Raw genomic sequence first — 18,989 nt, forward strand, 5'->3', positions numbered from 1 at the left:
AAATATTTATTTTTGCAAGTTTGTTTGCAATGGAATGGAATACCAACATCTCTGCACAGATAACAGAGGATCTACGTTTTATCTCGTATACCTTTTCCTAAAGGTTGAAATAACCTAAAAAGGTGCAAAACTGACTTAAAAGTAACTTTTACTCTGTCTTATTTAAAATATTGAGAAATTTTCTCTAGAACCTAGTCCAAAATTGCGTGGTAAGATTTTGTGTTTTTGCAGTGAAATCAGTGTTAGAAATTGAACTCCAACAATAAAGTCTATGGGGGAATTAAAATGCCAAAAATTAGGAGCTTAAATTTTCGATTTAAGAGGCCGTTTTATACACTGTTCTTCTTGAGCATGCTTAGCTCCTTCAGTGTTTGCAACAGATCTGTTTTGTGTCTCTGTCTGTGCAGATGGAGCTTAAATTAACCTTAATATCAGTGCAGACAAAGACAACCCCGTTTCCCTTTTGACCTCCTCCTCATATTAGTGTCTTATCTTGCCTCCTTGTCTTACTATTTGTTCAGAGCAATTGGAGCCAACCCTCTGTACTGTGACTGCCGGCTGCTCTGGCTGTCAGACTGGGTGAAGAGCGGCTATAAGGAGCCGGGCATCGCGCGCTGCGCCGGACCCCAGGGCCTGGAGGGCAAACTGCTGCTCACCACACCTGCTGACAAGTTCCAGTGTCTGGGTGAGTGAACAGGAAGCGCCTCTGCATGCATGTAAAGGCTGCAATTAAATCAGGAGCGATTAAATACATGTTTTCAGAGTTTGGTAGGAACTCGTTACAATTTGATGGAAAAATTGTACTCTGAGGAGTATTTTTACTACGCTGTACTTTTACTTTTACTTGGGTAATTTTATTATGAAGTATCTCTACTCTTACTTGAGTAAAATGTTTGGATTCTCTACCCACTTAATGAAAAACAAAAATTCACCAGACACACACCTGCAGTTTTTGTTAAAGTTTCATAAATATTATATTGAATGAAATATATTTTGAAAAATTTTCTTTTGCGTGATTTTGTTAGTTTTTGTTACTTATATGAATTATTGTCAATTCGGTTCTTAAAAAGTTTCAACATAACTTTACATTTTGGTCTGTCTGATTATGTAATTTTTAAATATTAAATGATTGATCATTTGATCAGTTATACGGTACTTGAGTTTTTACCAAACACGTTTTACTTTTACTTGAGTGTTATTTTTGGGTACTCTTCCCACCTTTGTGTTTTATACCACACATTTGTTTTTATCTACCTCTGTGAATTTGCTTCCAGCTTGATTTGGACTGTTTGACCTAATGTATTGTTTTAAACACATTCACATCACCTAAAAGTCTCATTCTTGTTCAACAGAATCAAATCAAAGGTTAACTTCCTACACCATTTCCATTTGGTGTTTTTTTAATGTTCTAAGCTAATAATCATGCATGTGGAAACACCTCCTAATGAATGATCTTTAATGAAATGTTTTTAGTTGGTGTAGCTCAGTAGAGGAGTTGATGGCTGCTACTCCCACACACTCGCAGCTCCAGGCAGTGCAGATGGATCTAATCTACAGAAATCTGCAGAAAATCGCCTATGTACACACATTAAACCAGAATTTGCTGCAGGTGGATGTTATGCGGCACTGCTCTGCAAGCTATTTTTATAAAACATTTAAAACGACATGCAGTGCAATGAGGTTTTACTAACAAAACCAGTTCTTTTTTTTGTTCCTTCTATACATATGCTTTATGCATTCTCCTAAAACATTGAAACATTGCTATGCTATTTAATTTATCCGATATGTACATCCATTCAATCTTTTTTTTAAGTGACTTGAAACTAAATGATGTATAATCTGCTCAATAATTTCCAATAATAATCAATAATTTGATCAATAATTTGATTATTATTCAATAATTTGAATAGTTCATCTGTGCTTCTGTGTTATTCTTAAAAAAAGCTTTTTGTGTTTGTTCTGTACCAAGTTTTAATATTCAACACAGCATCCAGGCTATTTGGCCAAAAAAATGACAGTGAATGAAAAAAACGGGGCTTTTACAGAAGCTCAAGTGCAAGAAAAATCATAGTGCCTTGTTATTTTGGTAATTTTTAAATTCAGGATTACTCATCATGATTGTTTCTGAGTTTTAAACACTTTGGTTTTTGGTAGTAGTTTATATTTGTGTACAGTTAAAGTACAGGCTTTAAAAATCTCCCTTAGTCATTTTTAGATATTTTTGTGTTTTTGTTGAGAATACTAAATGTATTTTTTATTCATTACATTATATTTGTGATCATTTGGAGCAGAAATAATTGGAATTAAATTGTTTTTTTTTCTCTAGTCAGAGATAATACGTGACAGAAAGGTGACTGATTTGGAGGAACATTCAGATATTAAGATTTTTATTGGGATTGACCGAACACACGGGATTATAAATTAGATTATCAGATGGTCAACTTAAAGTCTTAGATGGAGAACATTTTGGACAGGGTTCTTGAAACAGAGCGAGAGGGAAGTAGTTGTTGTGCTGTGGCGCCCCCTCATGGCAGCAGCTGGAAAAAAAGAGTTAGTCATTTATTCTCAGTTTTCCTTTATAATGCTGTCTTTTCTAGCCATAATTACCTTTCTTGTCATATGTGCCCACTTTTATGCCAGTGGCTTTCCACTGTTCATCAGTCACAGCGCCCTCTAGTGGTCTCAACGTCTTCAGAGTTTCAAACACAGCTGGAAACGTTGCTGCCTTTGGTAATTTGCAGTCAAGCAGCAATTTAATTTGTCAAATAATTGTAAACGACAACAAAGCGAATCATAACATTATTAATTGACTAATTATCACTCTAATAAATTTTATCCTTAGCATTATAATCAGGAGATCCAGGTTTTCCTGCCTGAACTATTTTCTATCTACGCCATTGTTTGTGTTTTATTATTTTTCTACGTTTCAAAGGATCAGCCTGTCATCTGTCCACCTGAACCACACATCGCCTTGCTTCCTGTAAGGCCATGTGTGGTTCAGGTGGACAGATGTATTCTGTTTTTCCTCCATTAGCCTATATTGCATACCTGCCAGTCACTTCTTCCTGTGACTGACGTGTTCCTCAGGTCCCCAAATAGCAGAACTATGAGGTGATTGCACCGTCTGCCAGTTTCAGGCACTCGTCAGATGAGGGCTGCCTCTGAGCCAAAACCTGAAAAACAAAAATAAGGAGGAGGAGAGCAATCACATGTGGAAAGTGGGGGGGGAATCACTTTATAAATTTAAATAATATACCAGAAAAACAACAAGAATCCAAATTATAGGGTTCTTGTTACGCTAAAATAATAATTTCAGCATGATTTGCATGTCAAAAAATAAAACGTCTGATTAACTGAACAATGTTAGGTCTGCTTATTTTGATGCACAATTTTCTTTGGAGAGGTTGTTATGTTTCTCTCATACTGTAATGCCACTTGAGTGCCTTTAAAGGTGCTACGCTAGCAAACCAAATTCTGCCTGTGTGTGTGTGTGTGTGTGTGTGTGTGCGTGTGTGTGTGTGTGTGTGTGTGTGGTGTGTGTGCGTGTGTAATCAGGTCCAGTGGACATTTCTGTTCAGGCCAAATGCACTCCATGCGTTTCCTCCCCTTGCCAGAACCAGGGAACCTGCCAAATCCACCAAACCCAGCAGTACACCTGCGCCTGCAAGTCGGGTTTTACGGTATGAATCTAAACGTAAAGGTGGGATTTAGAGGAAATGATGAGATATAATCAACCCAACGTCCACCATCTTGCATGTGCATGTTTCATGACTGTCAGAATCAGCTTTTTTGGTGAAGATTGTTCACAAGCAAGGAATTTGATTTTATTTTCAGGACATTAAGTGTAAACTTTAGAGTATATGTCAAACTTGAGGTCCAGGGGCCAAATCCGGCCCGCCGTAGCTGTTTATGTGGCCCTGTTGCCTCTGAGGGAGGTTTAAAAATAGCCTTTAAAAAACCCTTGTTTTTTTTTTTACTTATCTATAAATCAGTGAAATTAAAGCTGCTTTTTATGACAACGCAGAATTGTAGATAGACAGAAGAGAAAGAGTAAATATCTGTCCAAAAACTCAGAAATGTAAAAATTTGAAAACTAGAAAAATAAACACGGACATTTCTGAGCTTCAAAAGTCAAATATATGTTGAAAAAAATGAAGACATTTTGAGATTAATCTCAAAATTAATAAAATAAATGTTCCACTTTTGAAATTTTTTTAAGTTTCAAAAGTGGAACATTTAAAACTTTTGAAACTGAAATTTTCACATTCTTTCTAGAAAATTTCTGAGATTAGTCTAAAAATGTCTGAGTTTTTTTCTAGAAAATGTTTGACTTTTCAAACTCAGAAATTTCCAAGTTTTTTCTAATAAAACTCGGAGTTTAATCGCAAAATGAGTTTTTTTCCTAAAACATTTGTGACTTTTTAAACTCAGAAATTTCTGAAATCTTCTGAGTTTCTAGAATATTTCTGAGTTTAGTCTCAAAATATTTGGGCGGAAATTTATTTATTTTTTGCTATCTACAGATTCCCTAATATGCTGTTGTATTAGGGCATCTTTGCACATTTTTTCAATTTGAAAAGATGTTCCATATTACTTATTTCATAATAAGTACTAATTGAATGTAGAGACAGCTATTTATTAATATTTTAACAACTTATCATTACATTCATGATGTTAATACTGCTCAAAATGAAAACAAGTTTGACAGCCCTGGACCTGCACAAGTCTTGGATATTGTCTTTCTTACTAACCCGTTCTTCAGATGAGCTGATCTTTCATACTTACTGTGTTTTCTGGGCATACAGGGTAAACACTGCGAGACTCCAATCGATGCTTGTGTCAGCAACCCCTGCACCAATGGAGGAAGCTGCCTGAGAGACGAGCAGACAGGAGGCTTCAGGTAACATCGTTGTGGTTGGCAGTAAACAAAATCAACAACGCCACTATCACTATACACAAATATATACTATTAATAGTGCTTCCTGTATAGATGTTATGGCAAATTTCCTTATTTAAAAAATGTCCAGCTGCTTAATTTTCTTGCAAAAATCTTCCTTTCTAGTCAGCAATCTGTTTTTTACTCAACCACCTGTATTCACTAGGTGTTTTTGTGGTTTTGCATTTTAAGCAGCTCTTAGGAGCCATAAAACTTTATAGTAACTGTGCCCAGTTACTGTAGATATCATGAAGCATTTGTTCGGTAAAATAAGTAAAATTTAAAACTGTTGCATGTGTGCTAATTTAATGACATTTATGATAATGGTTAGAAATATTTTCAGCAAATTACTAGTAGTTGACAGGCGATATGGCCACTGCCATGCTAACAGGCTAACACGAGAAATATCTACAGTCACAGTTACACGTGTTGATTTTTGGTTGTGTATGATGTGTCACAAACATTTCTTCTATTTGGTTTTCCATTTCTTTTGGATATGTCATTAAGAATCTGAAGAATAGCCGCAGCTTTTTAAACCTACTGAACGTCTTTCTAGAAATAATCCTGGCCAAATGTGGCCAATAGGGGGCGAGATTTTTAAAAGTTCTTTTGAAAATGCAACCACTCCGTTTGGGAGATGTTTTTAGCCAACAAATCGAGGTTCATAAATGCACATTAATACAGACTGAGTTCTACACAATATACATATATTATTTTATTCTTTTCTCTCTTTCTACCAAAAACTGCATGATAAAAGTTTTCAGTCTGGTGCTCTGGTCTCAACTAGCCCTTTTTTTGAAGGATAATTTTGTTTACAGATACTTCATAATTAATTTTATTTGTTGTTTCTGTTGTTTTGTTTAGTTATTTTGGATATTTAAAATGTTTTTCAGTTCCAGCTTTTAAATGTTCATTAGAATTTAAAGTTTATTGATCTTTGAGATTGTGTTCTTGCATTATTATACCATTACCATTATATCACTTGAAAATGGCCTCAAATAACACTGAGGCCATTTTCAGTGTTATTTGCGATAACTTGTGGGGCAATTTATCGTCAAGTAAAATGTGTTACTGTGACAGGGCTAGTAATAAAAGAAAAAAGGAAAACACATTAATAAATTCAATAAAACAAAACAGATACTAACAGTCAGAAAACAAATCAAACACAACAATTAGTGGCTCACCGGAGGGGTAGAGGAGGCATGCACTGCCCAACCAGATCAGTACTTTTTTTAAATACATTTTTTACAAGTAAAAAGTAACTTGTATTTGTTTGTTTTTACCCTATTAGCTGTGCGTGTGCATTCGGTTTCCATGGCACATTTTGCGAGGTCAACATGGATGACTGCGAGGATCACGGATGTGACAATGGCGCCACCTGTGTCGATGGAGTTGGCAACTACACCTGCTTGTGTCCTCCTAACTACAGAGGTACGCCGTATTACCTTTAGAATCAAATAGTCAGAGAAAAATAATCTGGCTGTTTGAAAAAAAGATCTGCACTCTGTTTTTTAGTTAATCCTTGTTTCTCGCTTCTTGTTTCAAGGTCTGCTTTGTGAAGAGGAGGATGATGTTTGTTCTCCAGGTAGAAATCCTTGTCAGCATCAGTCCACCTGCATCAGCAGTCCTACAGGCCCCAGGTAAAAAACACATATGCACACACACAGTCTTGACTTGTGGGAACTTTACATTGACTGCCATTCTTTTTCTACAGCCTAATGTTAACCATCACATACCTAATCCCTAACCCTAACCAAAACTCAATTCACACCTTAGTCCTAAATCTAACCCCTTACCCAACAGTGTTTCCCCTTATGGGGACCAGACTTTGGTCCCCATAAGGAGCAGTGGGTCCCCACAAGGTAGTATATGTCAGGAAAATAGTCCCCACAAGGTATTACACACACACACACACACACACACACACACACACACACACACACACACACACACACACACATGCACATCTCTTTTTATCATTGCCAAACTTAGCGTAGTTTGAGATTCCACCGTAACCTTTGATGAATTTTGTGTTGACTTTCTACAATGATGAACCAGGTGTCAAGTATGTGATTATGGTGCATCTGTGTGGAGGTGTGTGTGTGTGTGTGTGTGTGTGTGTGAACCAGGTTCCCTCATGGGGACCTATTTCTGTCTACAATGTGGGGCAGTGGGGACCACTGCTCCTTGTGGGGACATTTTCTTGGTTCCCATGATTGGAAATGCTGTTTTCGAGTTGGGGGTTAAGTATGTAATTGGTAGGGCTATGGTTAGGCTGCAGAAAATGAATGAAGTCAATGTAAAGTCCCTATAAGACATAAAAACACGACGGTGTGTTTTTTTTGTTTTTTTTTCTCCAGGTGTGTGTGTATCCCTGGCTGGGTGGGACCAGACTGCGGCATCGACTACAACGAGTGCGCAGATCACCGCTGTCAGAACTCAGCTCAGTGCGTCGACCATCTGGACGGTTACAGCTGCGACTGCCTGCGGGGATTCAGGTACTGGGAAACTGGGAACTCATGAAGGCTCAGCCAGTTATGTTCCAAGGAAACGTTAATATTTGTTTTGTTTTTAAATTATATATGGACATAAATATGGTATTCATGATTACAGTTAATTTTAGGATTTATGTTTTGTATGACATTTTATCTTTCTGTTTTATAATAGCATAATATGCTATTATGCTTTAATAGCATAAATTGATTTATGCTATTAAAGTCCCATCTGGAGACGTTCATTGCAAACTAGCTAACAGTAACAATAACAAATTTTGATGGACAATAAATTATCCCTGAAGTTATTGCAATAAATGATAATTGTTGTTTTCAGACTATTTTGAAATAATATAATGGTAATGGTAAAATAATGCAGGAACAAATTCTCAAAGATCAATAAACTTCACATTCTAATTAACATTTAAGTTGTCAGTGTGAACTGAAACAAAATATAATTATTTTCCCAGTAGATACATAACCTATTTATTATTTAGAATCAATGTTTTTGATGAACCCAAAGCATAAAAACAGTAACACTTTGAGTTGGAACATTGTGTAATAAAAGCATAAACAAAGTTATATACAAAGAAAATAAAGTTTAAACAACAGCAAGCAAAAGAAGAACAGTAAACTATATTTACATGTTCAAAGGAGTGGACAGAAGTATAAATTTATTATTACACCCCCCTCTCACACATTAGTACCATAATCTAATAAATTATGAGTAAAAGTCATATTGGTATTGTTACATTTTTCAATATTACAGGATACTATAGGATTACTATCCCAGATTTCCCTTCAGTCAAATTCAGTTTTTTTTTCTACATTGGATAACAAAATACATATCTCTTGATATGAGTACAATCTTATAAACAACAGTTATGAGCAAAAGTAACACAACCCCCTATGCTTTCTTTATTAATAAGTACATTTCTAATTTTTCAACTATGTTTTCCTGTTGCAACAGCATGACTTTCTGATGTATTTTGGCTCCTCAGTGGCGAGTTTTGTGAGGTGACAGATCTTCAGCAGACACCCTGCCAGATGGCCAAGTGTCAGAATGGCGCTCCCTGTAACGACAAGTTGGGGACCGCAATCTGTCAGTGTCCGCCCGGCTTTGAGGGCCAGAGTTGCGAGAAGCTGGTCAGCGTCAATTTCGTGGACAGAGATTCTTACGTCGAACTTCAGGATGTGAAAAACTGGCCTCAGTCCAACATCACATTGCAGGTCGTACCTGCAATGTCAGGAAACACAATGCTTCAAATATTTAGCATCCTACGTTCTTTCGCACTGACATATTGGTCCGTCTCTCTTCTTTTCTGCTTTAGGTGTCAACTGCGGAAGATAACGGCATCTTGCTGTATAATGGTGATCATGAGCCGATTGCTGTAGAGCTCCATCAGGGTCACGTAAGGGTCACCTATGACCCTGGGAACCAACCTGCCACCGCTATTTACAGGTAGATACAAGTAACACACAGACAGATAAATTCAATAATCCAACCCCGAGTGACCATCCATATGAGGTACGGGTGTCCAAAGTGTTCCTCGGGGTCCATTTGTGGCCCTGGGAATGATTTTGGGAGGCCCTTTCTCAGAACTCAAGAATAGCCTAAATTTGGTTTGCCAGTTCAAGAAGTGGATACAGAATTAAAAACAATGTTAAGGTGCAGCCTTTCAAAAAAAGACAGACAATTTGAGGTACTAAAATGAAATATGTAAGGTGCAACACAAGTTTTCTTGCTTTTAATTTGATTTTACTTATTTGCAAAAACAACCGTTTTGACTAAAATGCAGACTTAGGCATCTCATGTTGATAAACTATTCAAAATAAAGCAAGAGTGAGCTATATACTGTACCTGTTGCCAGAAAGACAAAATAAACAAAAGAAAAATATGATCAACCTGAAAAAATTAGGATACGGTTATTTTTTTTAAACTGGCAAACCTGCGAAGTATTTTTGTCAAATACTTTGCAGGAAGGGACAATAATAACACTTGTAAAGGACAGGATTGCTGTAAATCAGTGTTTGTGTGAATATATCATAAGTGAGAAGAAATTCTCCAACAGTCTCTTATAGATATCACCTTAGCTAAACACATCTAAATAAGACCTGCTTTATGAGTAAAGAAGTCACCAAATACATGTGGGTGGCCTGTCAAATGCTGCACTGGGAGGACTGGACAGTCTTGGAGTTTAACCTTAAAGGGGACCTATTATCCAAAATTCACATTTTGGTTGTTTTCATACTTCCATTTGGGTCACAACTGCTTTTAAAAACAACACAGACACTTTTTGGCAATACATTAATGATTTTGGTGTCTGGAAAATGAGCCCTTTTAAGAACTTCCCGTTACCAAGCAACCCCAGCTGAGTCCCAGCATGTTTGATCAACTGGTTTTACCACTGTATGCACTGTACAATCGCTGCTAGAAAAGACAAGTGCTTTGTTGTTGACTTACCATCCAGAAACCACTGCTGCACTCTTGTATATTGTGCAGGAGGCTTCACTTCTGCTTTTCAAAGACATACAGTTGTATAATAACGGATCTTTTTACAGCCATTTTCATGTGTGAGTGTAAATGCAGAGTTAGGTGGCGTGGCCAGCAGCGGATTGTTTGTATTTAGAGTGACAAGACACCCTAAACACCTCAAAATTGGCAGAACTGAGCAGACTAAAATCTCATTATCTAAGAATGATTTTGTGTAAAAGATTTAATGAGCATGTTTTGTGTAACCCATAGACCTATGACCTGTTCAAGGTCACCTTTAGCAGCAGATTAGATTGTCTTTACCTTCAATCACAAAATTGGTGATAATCTTCTCATTGTAAGAAAACTAAATGTTATATTTTGGGTCCATTTAGAGGATTTATATCGAGTTTTAAGCATCATCTCAGTTTGGAGCAGTTCAGTTTGTGTCGATTCATGATCTATATATTGTAGCTTAGAGAAAGAATCTTGTGTTGTTTGGGGAGGAGCTGATGAACTCACAGCCTTTGTCATCTGAATAAAATGGCAGATGCTGCCAAAAACACTTGAGATAAAGAGACCACTCAATCAGATGCAGAGAGCCTAAATGTTCAGATGAGGAGGAAGAGACGTGTCCACCTGGCACATTCTCACACTCATAATCATACTAAGGATTCAGAATAAATTCTATTAAAGCAGCGTCAAGGACAAAATCTGCTTTACTAATTGCGCTTTGAGATCATTTGAGGACATTCACAATCGTGTTTTCTTGTCCTTTTAGAAAGGTTTTTCATTTAGGATCATCCAGTTATAGAGAAACATCTCCACTGAATGATGCTAATATCACCGCGTTTATTTCTGCTCTCCGCCCGTTAGCCAGGAATGTCTTTGTCTGATCCTCCTTCTATATAGGTGTGAGAAATTTAATTTTGCTTAATCTGAACTTGGTTGTGAAGTTCTTGCTCCAATAACAAAGGCTTTTTCCTATGACTTTGTAGCTCATTTCCACTTTCATCAAACTCATAAAAATATTATCTTTTCCCAATATTGCATAATTGTGAGGATTTTCACTCTGCTTAAGGTCAGCTTAATGTCTGACTGTGCTAGATTTTTGTTGTGAAGAGCAAACACTGGCACTCATTTATTTTTCAGTGAAGTACAAGCAGAATATCTATGGTCACACTGACAAGACCAAAAGCGGTTGGGAAGTTTAACAATGTACCTGTCTCTATGGAAACGTTTTTACAATGATCAATGAGTTATTGAGCAGGAACTTACCAAAAATTAATTTAAAAAATATGTATATATGAGGATTAGTTGAAATAGTCAAGTAGTGTGGTGGCAAACCCAATTGCATAAAGGGGCAGTATTATGTGAAATCAACATTTTCGGTTTTAAATCATGTATTAATGTTATTTCCTCACCAAAACAAAACTGGAGCGTTGCTTTCATTCTTTCATGCATTTAAAGGGTTAATAGAGGAGCGATGTTGTGATGACTTCCTGATGTGTTGGAAAGAGCAGTAGCTTCTTAAAGAGACAGAGACCCACTTTCAATATCATAGTCAAATTTCTTTTAAGTCATGTTTGATATATACAGCATTTTCTTAACAATACAGAACATTGTTGTGCTATAAAATGGCACTAGATGCCTGGAAAATACATAATGCAGCCCCTTTAACATCCCTTAGTCTTTAAGCTTGTTCCAGATCCTTATTGACATTATTCTGTCTTTTAAGTCTAAAACAGTTTTACCCACATGTAGAAGTTTTTACAGATATACAAACAGAGGTATTGAAGAAATAATTCAAATCTAATAATACTAACAACTGAAGTACTCTCACTACACCCGCCGCAATAAGCAGTAAATCAATTAATCGCATAATAAATTAAAATGAAGTCAATAATTTTATTGATTGAGTGATCGTTTTTTCGTTTTTCTCTTTCTGCCAAAAACTGAATGATAAAAGTTTTCAGTCTGGTGTTTTGGTCTCAACTAGCCCTTTTTTTGAAGGACAATTTTGTTTAAGGACTTCGTAATATTATTTGTTGTTTCTGTTGTTGTGCTTATTTATTTTGGATATTTAAAATGTTGCCCAGTTCCAGTGTTAAATGTTTATTAAAATTAAAAGTTTATTGAGCTTTCATAATGTGCTTTTGCAATGTTATGCCATTATTACAATTATATTACTTGGAAATGGTCTAAAAAAGCAACAATATTATCATTTATCGCAATAACTGCTGGGACAATTTATGCTCTAGCAAAATCTGTTATCCTGACAGGCCTAGTCTGTTCCCACTTTTTTACAGCTGTTTTCATGTTGAATCTATATATTTATAGAAAAGTGACATTAACCACAACAATCATAACGATAGGTCTGAAATTTCCCTGTTAGCTACATGTCTTTACTATTTGCATGATTATCATTTCTATGTTGTACATTGGGAAAAATAAGAGAAATGCTTGGTTTTCTTTGCAGCTCTGAGACGGTAAACGATGGTAATTTCCACACGGTTGAGCTGGTGACCTTTAATCAGATGGTGAACCTGTCTGTGGATGGAGGAGAGCCAACGACTCTGGACAGCCAAGGCCGCGGCCAGCCGCTGACTAGAGAGACGCCTCTTTACGTGGGAGGTAGGAGCGGTGGGCGGCTTAATGCCTCAGCTCAGACATAAATATCTCTGCTGAAACCAGTGCAGGTCCACATATAGAGCTGCTTTGGTTTGTCTGGCCAGGTATGCCCGAGGAGGTTATACCGACTTCTCGGGGCCTCTCCTCTCAGAGCCTCAACACGTCCAGTTTCCACGGCTGCATCAGGAACCTCTACATAAACCACGAGCTGCAGGACTTTACCCGCAGCCAAATGAAGCCAGGGGTTGTACCGGGCTGCCAACCCTGCCGCAGACTTTACTGCCTGCATGGCATATGCCAACCCAACAGTGCACAGGTAGCAACACACAGTGCTGCGACAGTATTCCTCATAAATCTGCTAAACTGGATGTCACGGCCTTCGAAGTTCCAAAACCAAAAAGTTCCTAAAAAGGCTGTAGGTGGCAGCGGGTCGTTTGGTTCTCGCACACATTTCTGACTTGATGGTTTGAAAAAAATATAGATAAAATGATAACTAAAAATCTCTTACAACTTATCTGAAAATGAAAGTTAACTTAATCTGATGTTTCAAGTTCAAAAAACTTTAAACATCAAGAGTTTTTTGATGTTTCAAGTTTCAAAATATAATATTAAAAATTCTATTTTTAATCATAATTAAAAATATAATTTTACACAAACCTCCCATCGTCACACCGGACATTTGCTAAGCAAAAGGACCTCCAAAGACCGTAATCATGTAAATCATTGGGAGGGTCTAAAAGTTACCAAAGTAATCTGAACAATTCCAAATATAGAAATTAATTACAGATTTGTGTTCTACAATAACATTACCCAAGCAAAAACTAACCTGGTAAAACTTAAGATTGACAAAAACTCAACATAAAATGTCTGCAACACTAAAACTTTGCTTAGCTCAAATAACTATGAGAGGCTGAGCAGCTAAAGTCTCTCCTCTGCCTACATCTCCCAGGATGCTTTGTGGTTCTGGATCAGAGTTTAGAGAAATTATTGAATATTCTATCAGATGTATTTTCCGTCGATATTGATCATTGTTATATACAGTATATTGTTGATTATTGATTTATTGCGCAGCCCGATTTTAAACTGAAGCTTTGTTTTCCAGATGATTGATGAAGTGAATCTGTCTTTCTTCACAGGGCCCCCAGTGCCACTGCCAGCCAGGTTGGACAGGTCAACACTGTGACCAGCCAATCACTGTAGGCCTTAGTGGAGGGGACGTCGTCACCATGGCGAATGGTATCAACCCATGTGAGGGAAACAAGTAAGGCACTAAAATGTATTTCAGATAGGACTCAATCAATTATTAAAATAATCGTCAACTAATTTAGTAATTGATTAAGTGGTGTACGCAGACACAAAAAAAGGCCATTTGCTGAAAAAACAACACAAGCAGAGCAGTAATTAAGGCAAAACTGAACAAAATATGCATACATTTTGGATTTGAGACAAAAAAACAAAACTTCAACTGTAAATTTGTTCTACCCAAAGTTCCTCAAGTGGCATAGTTTTAGACTTATGGGGTTCAAATGCTGTTAAAAAAACAAGCAAAGAAAAGTTTCCTACGATTCACTTTTGCTGCACAGTTTTTGATAAGTTTATCCAAATAATAATCTGATCAGCCATACAGTGTATTGATGCGAAGGGCTGAGCTTTTCTTATTTTTATGTTTAAAGTATTTGCTACAAATCGTTCACTAGAGGGATACTAGTTTATTACATTTTAGACAATAAAATGTTTATTTTCTTATTTAAAAAGGGAATTGAATTATTTTTGTTTGCATTTTTACTCTATTTATAATATTGTATAACAGAAGCTTAAGTGTTTTGATAAAAACTCTGAATAATGTGCCATTTTTTATCTGATTAATCGATTAATTGTCAGAATAATTGATTACAAAATAATAGATTAGTTGCAGTCCTAATTTCAGACCTTCATGTTTTTTTCAGATGTCCATATACTCATGTCTCATGTATTATTGATGTTTATTAGTTTTAAAAGGGAATCTTCCACTAATCCCCTTCACACTCTTCCAGGTGTGTGAAGGGCGTCTGCATGGTGCTGGATGCTCAAACCTACCGCTGTGAATGTGAGAAGGGATTCAGAGGAGCGCTGTGCAACCTCCAGGAGGAGCCCGCCGGCTCGTGCCAGAGGCTGCAGTGTCTTCACGGCCGGTGTCAAAAGACGGAGGATGGAGAGAGCTGTGTGTGCGAGCAGGGATACACTGGAGAGAGCTGCGATACAGGTGAAAATAACAGATGGATCAGAACCAATGTTGGTATATATTAGAGGATTTTTCTTCAACTCCTCATCCAAACTGATCTATAATTTTCCTCCATGCACTGAAATGCACATTTGTTTTAAAGTAGTACGCACAGACAAAACAAGACGAAAATACAACTTCCACTGGCAGATTTATTCACTTACGATGTGGGAAAATGTCTTATTTTAAGTGAAAAAATCTGCCAGGGAATTGGTACTTTTCAATCAATGCAATACTAAAAATAGTAAAGAGGCTGGTCATCAACCTGATTGCTTTGGCCCTAAACCAAATGCCTTCATTTTACCTCTGAACCTGTGATAATCCCAGATTATCTGCCCACAGTCCAAGACTGTGCAGTTTCTGCCTCAAGCTGAATGCCTCCATATTAGCATCCCAACACCTTTACTTTTACATAAAGGTAAAAGTAAAGGTGGGAGCTGTCCAAGAAAATACTGAAGAGTAAAAAAGTATTTGGTAAAAAGTCTACTCAAGTACTGCATAATTCTTTTAATTATCCAATATTTAATATTTAAAGATTACATAATCAGACGGGCCAAAATATAAAGTTAAGTCGACATTCTGGTATTTTAAGGATGAAAATGACAATAACTCATATGAGTAACATACAATAATCAGGCAAAAGAAATTGTTTTTAAATCAGTTTCTTTCAATAAAAACCTGCAGCTGTGTGTCTCTGTGTCTGGTGAATTTTTGGTTAAAACATGTTTGTTTTTCAGTCAGTGGGTAGAAAATCCAGATTCAAGTAAAAGTACAGCATAGTAAAAACACTCTGAAAAGGTCTGTTTTTCTCTTTCAAAAACGTTGCTCCGCTCTATTAGACTCTGGTTTTAGGAAGCATTTCCTAACCGTGACGCTGTGCTGCCGCTTGCAGAGACCCCATGTCGAGGTGAGCCGGTCAGAGACTACCACCGGCTGCAGCACGGCTCCGTTCTCTGCCAGACATCAAAACCGTTCTCCTGGGTCGACTGTCGGGGTCACTGCCGGGCTGAAGCCGAGCGGGGAGCCGCCGCCGTTTCCTGCTGCGCCCCTCTGAGGGTCCGGCGGCGGCGGATCACCTTCGAATGCGATGATGGGACGTCGTTTACGCAGGATGTGGAGAAGCCTGTGGAATGTGGCTGCAAGAAATGTGTGTAACGCTGAGGAAGGGAAGATGAACGATATCCCACAGGTAGACCGCTTGAAACCCAGAACCCAACGCCAGCAGGTAGACCGCTTGAAACCCAGAACCCAATGCCAGCAGGTAGACCGTGTTAAACCCAGAACCCAACGCCAGCAGGTAGACCGTATCAAACCCAGAACCCAATGCCAGCAGGTAGACCGTATCAAACCCAGAACCCAACGCCAGCAGGCAGACCCAGAACCCAACGCCAGCAGGTAGACCCAGAACCCAACGCCAGCAGGCAGACCGCTCGAAACCCAGAACCCAACGCCAGCAGGTAGACCGCTCGAAACCCAGAACCCAACGCCAGCAGGTAGACCGCTCGAAACCCAGAACCCAACGCCAGCAGGTAGACCGCTCGAAACCCAGAACCCAACGCCAGCAGGCAGACCGCTCGAAACCCAGAACCCAACGCCAGCAGGCAGACCGCTCGAAACCCAGAACCCAACGCCAGCAGGCAGACCGTATCAAACCCAAAACCCAACGTCAGCAGGTAGACCGTGTCAATCCCAGAACCCAATGCCAGCAGGTAGACCATATCAAACCCAGAACCCAACGCCAGCAGGTAGACCGTATCAAACCCAGAACCCAACGCCAGCAGGTAGACCGTATCAATCCCAGAACCCAATGCCAGCAGGTAGACCGTATCAAACCCAGAACCCAACGCCAGCAGGTAGATCGTATCAAACTCAGAACCCAATGCCAGCAGGTAGACCGTATCAATCCCAGAACCCAATGCCAGCAGGTAGACTGTATCAAACCCAGAACCCAATCCGGCTCCAGCTCCGATCGCCACAGGAGGAAACTTGCTTTTTGTTGTTTGGTACTTGCACACTCCAGCTGTTTTGAGATGTTTCTTCATCAACAAGTCGACCTCGTCCTCCTCACCTGCAGAGGTGTTCAAAGTGTGGCCTGCGGGCCATTTGCAGTCCATGTAGTGATTTTTTTTGGCCCACGACTCCAAGATGATGCAATTGATCCCTGAAGTACAGTGGAGTATTATGGCCATGCTAAGAAAATGTGAAGAATATAAATACTAGAATAAAATCACAATATTATAAAATAAAATCATAATATTATGAGAATAAAATTGTAGTGTTACAAGAATAAAGTCATAACATTGCAAGTTTATTCTCATGATTTTACTCTTGTAATATTTCATATTTATTCTTGTGATATTATATTATGATTTTATTCTTGTAATTTTATTTTATTTTTTCTTAGTATGATTCTAATACTAATTTGTACCTTAGTACAGGTGGTTGAGATTTTTTATTTTTATTTGAAACCAGGACAAAATTATTATAGACAAATTAAAATCTTACAATAGAAAATGTTTGCTGCAACAAAAAGTATTCAGTACTTTTAGCTTTTTGTATTTTCTTATGAAAACCAAATTTATTCCGCAGGTTTTCATGCTTCCGACTGCTTTTAGTTAATTTATTGGACAAATATTACGTTTTTCAATAAAAGTAACCTAAAAATTGCTTTTATTGCTCAAAGTTGACAAAAAAATGTTTTATTATTTTCAGTCAAGACTTTTAAAAGTTCTTTTGATGAGGCAAACATTTTGGATGTACAATAGTTTACAACATCAACAAGAAGAATCCATTTTAATCATTTGGTTGCAACTTAGTTTAGTTTTTTTAAAATGTCAAAATTAATTTTGATTGACGTTTTTGGCCCATGTGACAAAAGTTTGGACAGCCCGGCCTTAGCGTCGCTCACCAACAAATACAGCTCTGGAAAAAACTAATAGACCACTTAAAATGATCAGTTTTTTGATTTTACTCTTTATAGGTTTATGTTTTAGTAAAATGAACTTTGTTCTTTTATTCTATGAATTACTGACAACACGTCCAAGCAAAAATTTAGTATTTATTTGCAGAAAATGAGAAATGGTCAAAATAACAAAAACGATGCAGTGATTTCAGACCTCAAATAATGCAAAGAAAACAAGTTCATGTTCATTTCTAAACAATACTAATTTTTTAACTCAGGAAGAGTTCAGAAATCAATATTTGGTGGAAAAACCAGGGAGTTTCCAACCCGGTTCAGTGCAGCGGGCTCTTAGTTTTTCCAGATCTGTATTTATATGTGAGAGTTTAAGTTCTGGTCCATTCAGTAAACACAGACTTTACTAGATTTATTTATATCACTGGATAAGAGGATCTGTAAACTGTTTCCCAGTATCGCACAGGCATCAAGTGTCCAGCTTGTTACCCTTCAAGATGTTAGCGAATATGCTAATAAGCAGCAGGTTTCCTTTGGTAACTACATATCTGAAAAAAGAGGAGTTTATGTAACACTGAAATCTGATTCCTGGCATCTGCCTCACATTATCTGGTGAAACTATCAGACAGAACGCGCTGTGGGAAAAATGCAACGTGTTACCTAGAGATGCTTCCAACATCTGTCTTCTGCTCAAAACATGCGCTCTCTCTCTCGCTTTCTCTCCGTTCAGTCAATTATGTGGAGATATAGTGGCGTAAAAATGTCTCACCCTGTAAATCTGTCTTTTATCCCGAGCCCATGTGTTCTGCACTGAGCCATTTGGTCTGGCTGAATAAGAAATGAACCAGATTCCCATTTTCTGCACAGACCTCCCAGGGGAGAGAAACGTAAAACTGGGATGAACTAAACACACAGGTATCTTTTTTCATAGCCCACCTTTACAGTAGAAATAAACCTGCTTACAGTCTGGTATGTAAGCAGGTTTATTTCTACCTGCTGGTCATTATTCTGTCCTTGTGTGGCAGCAGAACAGGAGATGCCAGGTTCTTAAATAACACCTGAATGAAGGATCATGCTGGCAGCCGTAATGCATTCAGCATCGTCTCGGCCAGAAGATGACCTTGAGGTTTCCAAGATGGTGACTGCGTCCATCTTCATTATACAGTCGCTAGTTTACAATTGAGATTCTGCTGCTTAAGTGCACCCCTGGTGATTTTCCAAGGTCACATGTTGGACTTTTTACACGGGGAACAGTTATACAAATACCCTTTTCCTCCCTAAGA

General features: G+C 37.8%; 2 protein-coding genes across 2 annotated transcripts in view; both read left to right on the forward strand.

Annotated features, from left to right (window-relative positions):
* LOC102218228 (slit homolog 1 protein-like) overlaps positions 1 to 16,120 on the forward strand; it is a 59,761-nt gene extending 43,641 nt beyond the window's left edge. Inside the window, exons 26-38 of the mRNA XM_023333140.1 lie at positions 522 to 685; positions 3,556 to 3,680; positions 4,806 to 4,900; positions 6,228 to 6,367; positions 6,483 to 6,576; positions 7,297 to 7,434; positions 8,430 to 8,658; positions 8,760 to 8,890; positions 12,381 to 12,535; positions 12,637 to 12,848; positions 13,669 to 13,793; positions 14,566 to 14,774; positions 15,685 to 16,120. Of these exons, the coding sequence (XP_023188908.1) occupies positions 522 to 685; positions 3,556 to 3,680; positions 4,806 to 4,900; positions 6,228 to 6,367; positions 6,483 to 6,576; positions 7,297 to 7,434; positions 8,430 to 8,658; positions 8,760 to 8,890; positions 12,381 to 12,535; positions 12,637 to 12,848; positions 13,669 to 13,793; positions 14,566 to 14,774; positions 15,685 to 15,947 (2,080 nt within the window). The 3' untranslated portion in view covers positions 15,948 to 16,120. The remainder of the gene's footprint in view (positions 1 to 521; positions 686 to 3,555; positions 3,681 to 4,805; positions 4,901 to 6,227; positions 6,368 to 6,482; positions 6,577 to 7,296; positions 7,435 to 8,429; positions 8,659 to 8,759; positions 8,891 to 12,380; positions 12,536 to 12,636; positions 12,849 to 13,668; positions 13,794 to 14,565; positions 14,775 to 15,684) is intronic.
* On the forward strand, positions 15,964 to 17,017 carry LOC111608653 (serine/arginine repetitive matrix protein 5-like). Its single transcript, XM_023334146.1, has 3 exons — positions 15,964 to 16,017; positions 16,130 to 16,609; positions 16,718 to 17,017. The coding sequence occupies exons 1-3, from the start codon at positions 15,964 to 15,966 to the stop codon at positions 16,955 to 16,957; spliced, it is 774 nt and encodes a 257-aa protein (XP_023189914.1). The 3' UTR covers positions 16,958 to 17,017.
* The last annotated feature ends 1,972 nt before the right edge of the window (positions 17,018 to 18,989 follow it).

The sequence above is a fragment of the Xiphophorus maculatus genome, chromosome 5 (assembly GCF_002775205.1).
Source record: "Xiphophorus maculatus strain JP 163 A chromosome 5, X_maculatus-5.0-male, whole genome shotgun sequence".
Lineage (NCBI taxonomy): Eukaryota > Metazoa > Chordata > Actinopteri > Cyprinodontiformes > Poeciliidae > Xiphophorus > Xiphophorus maculatus.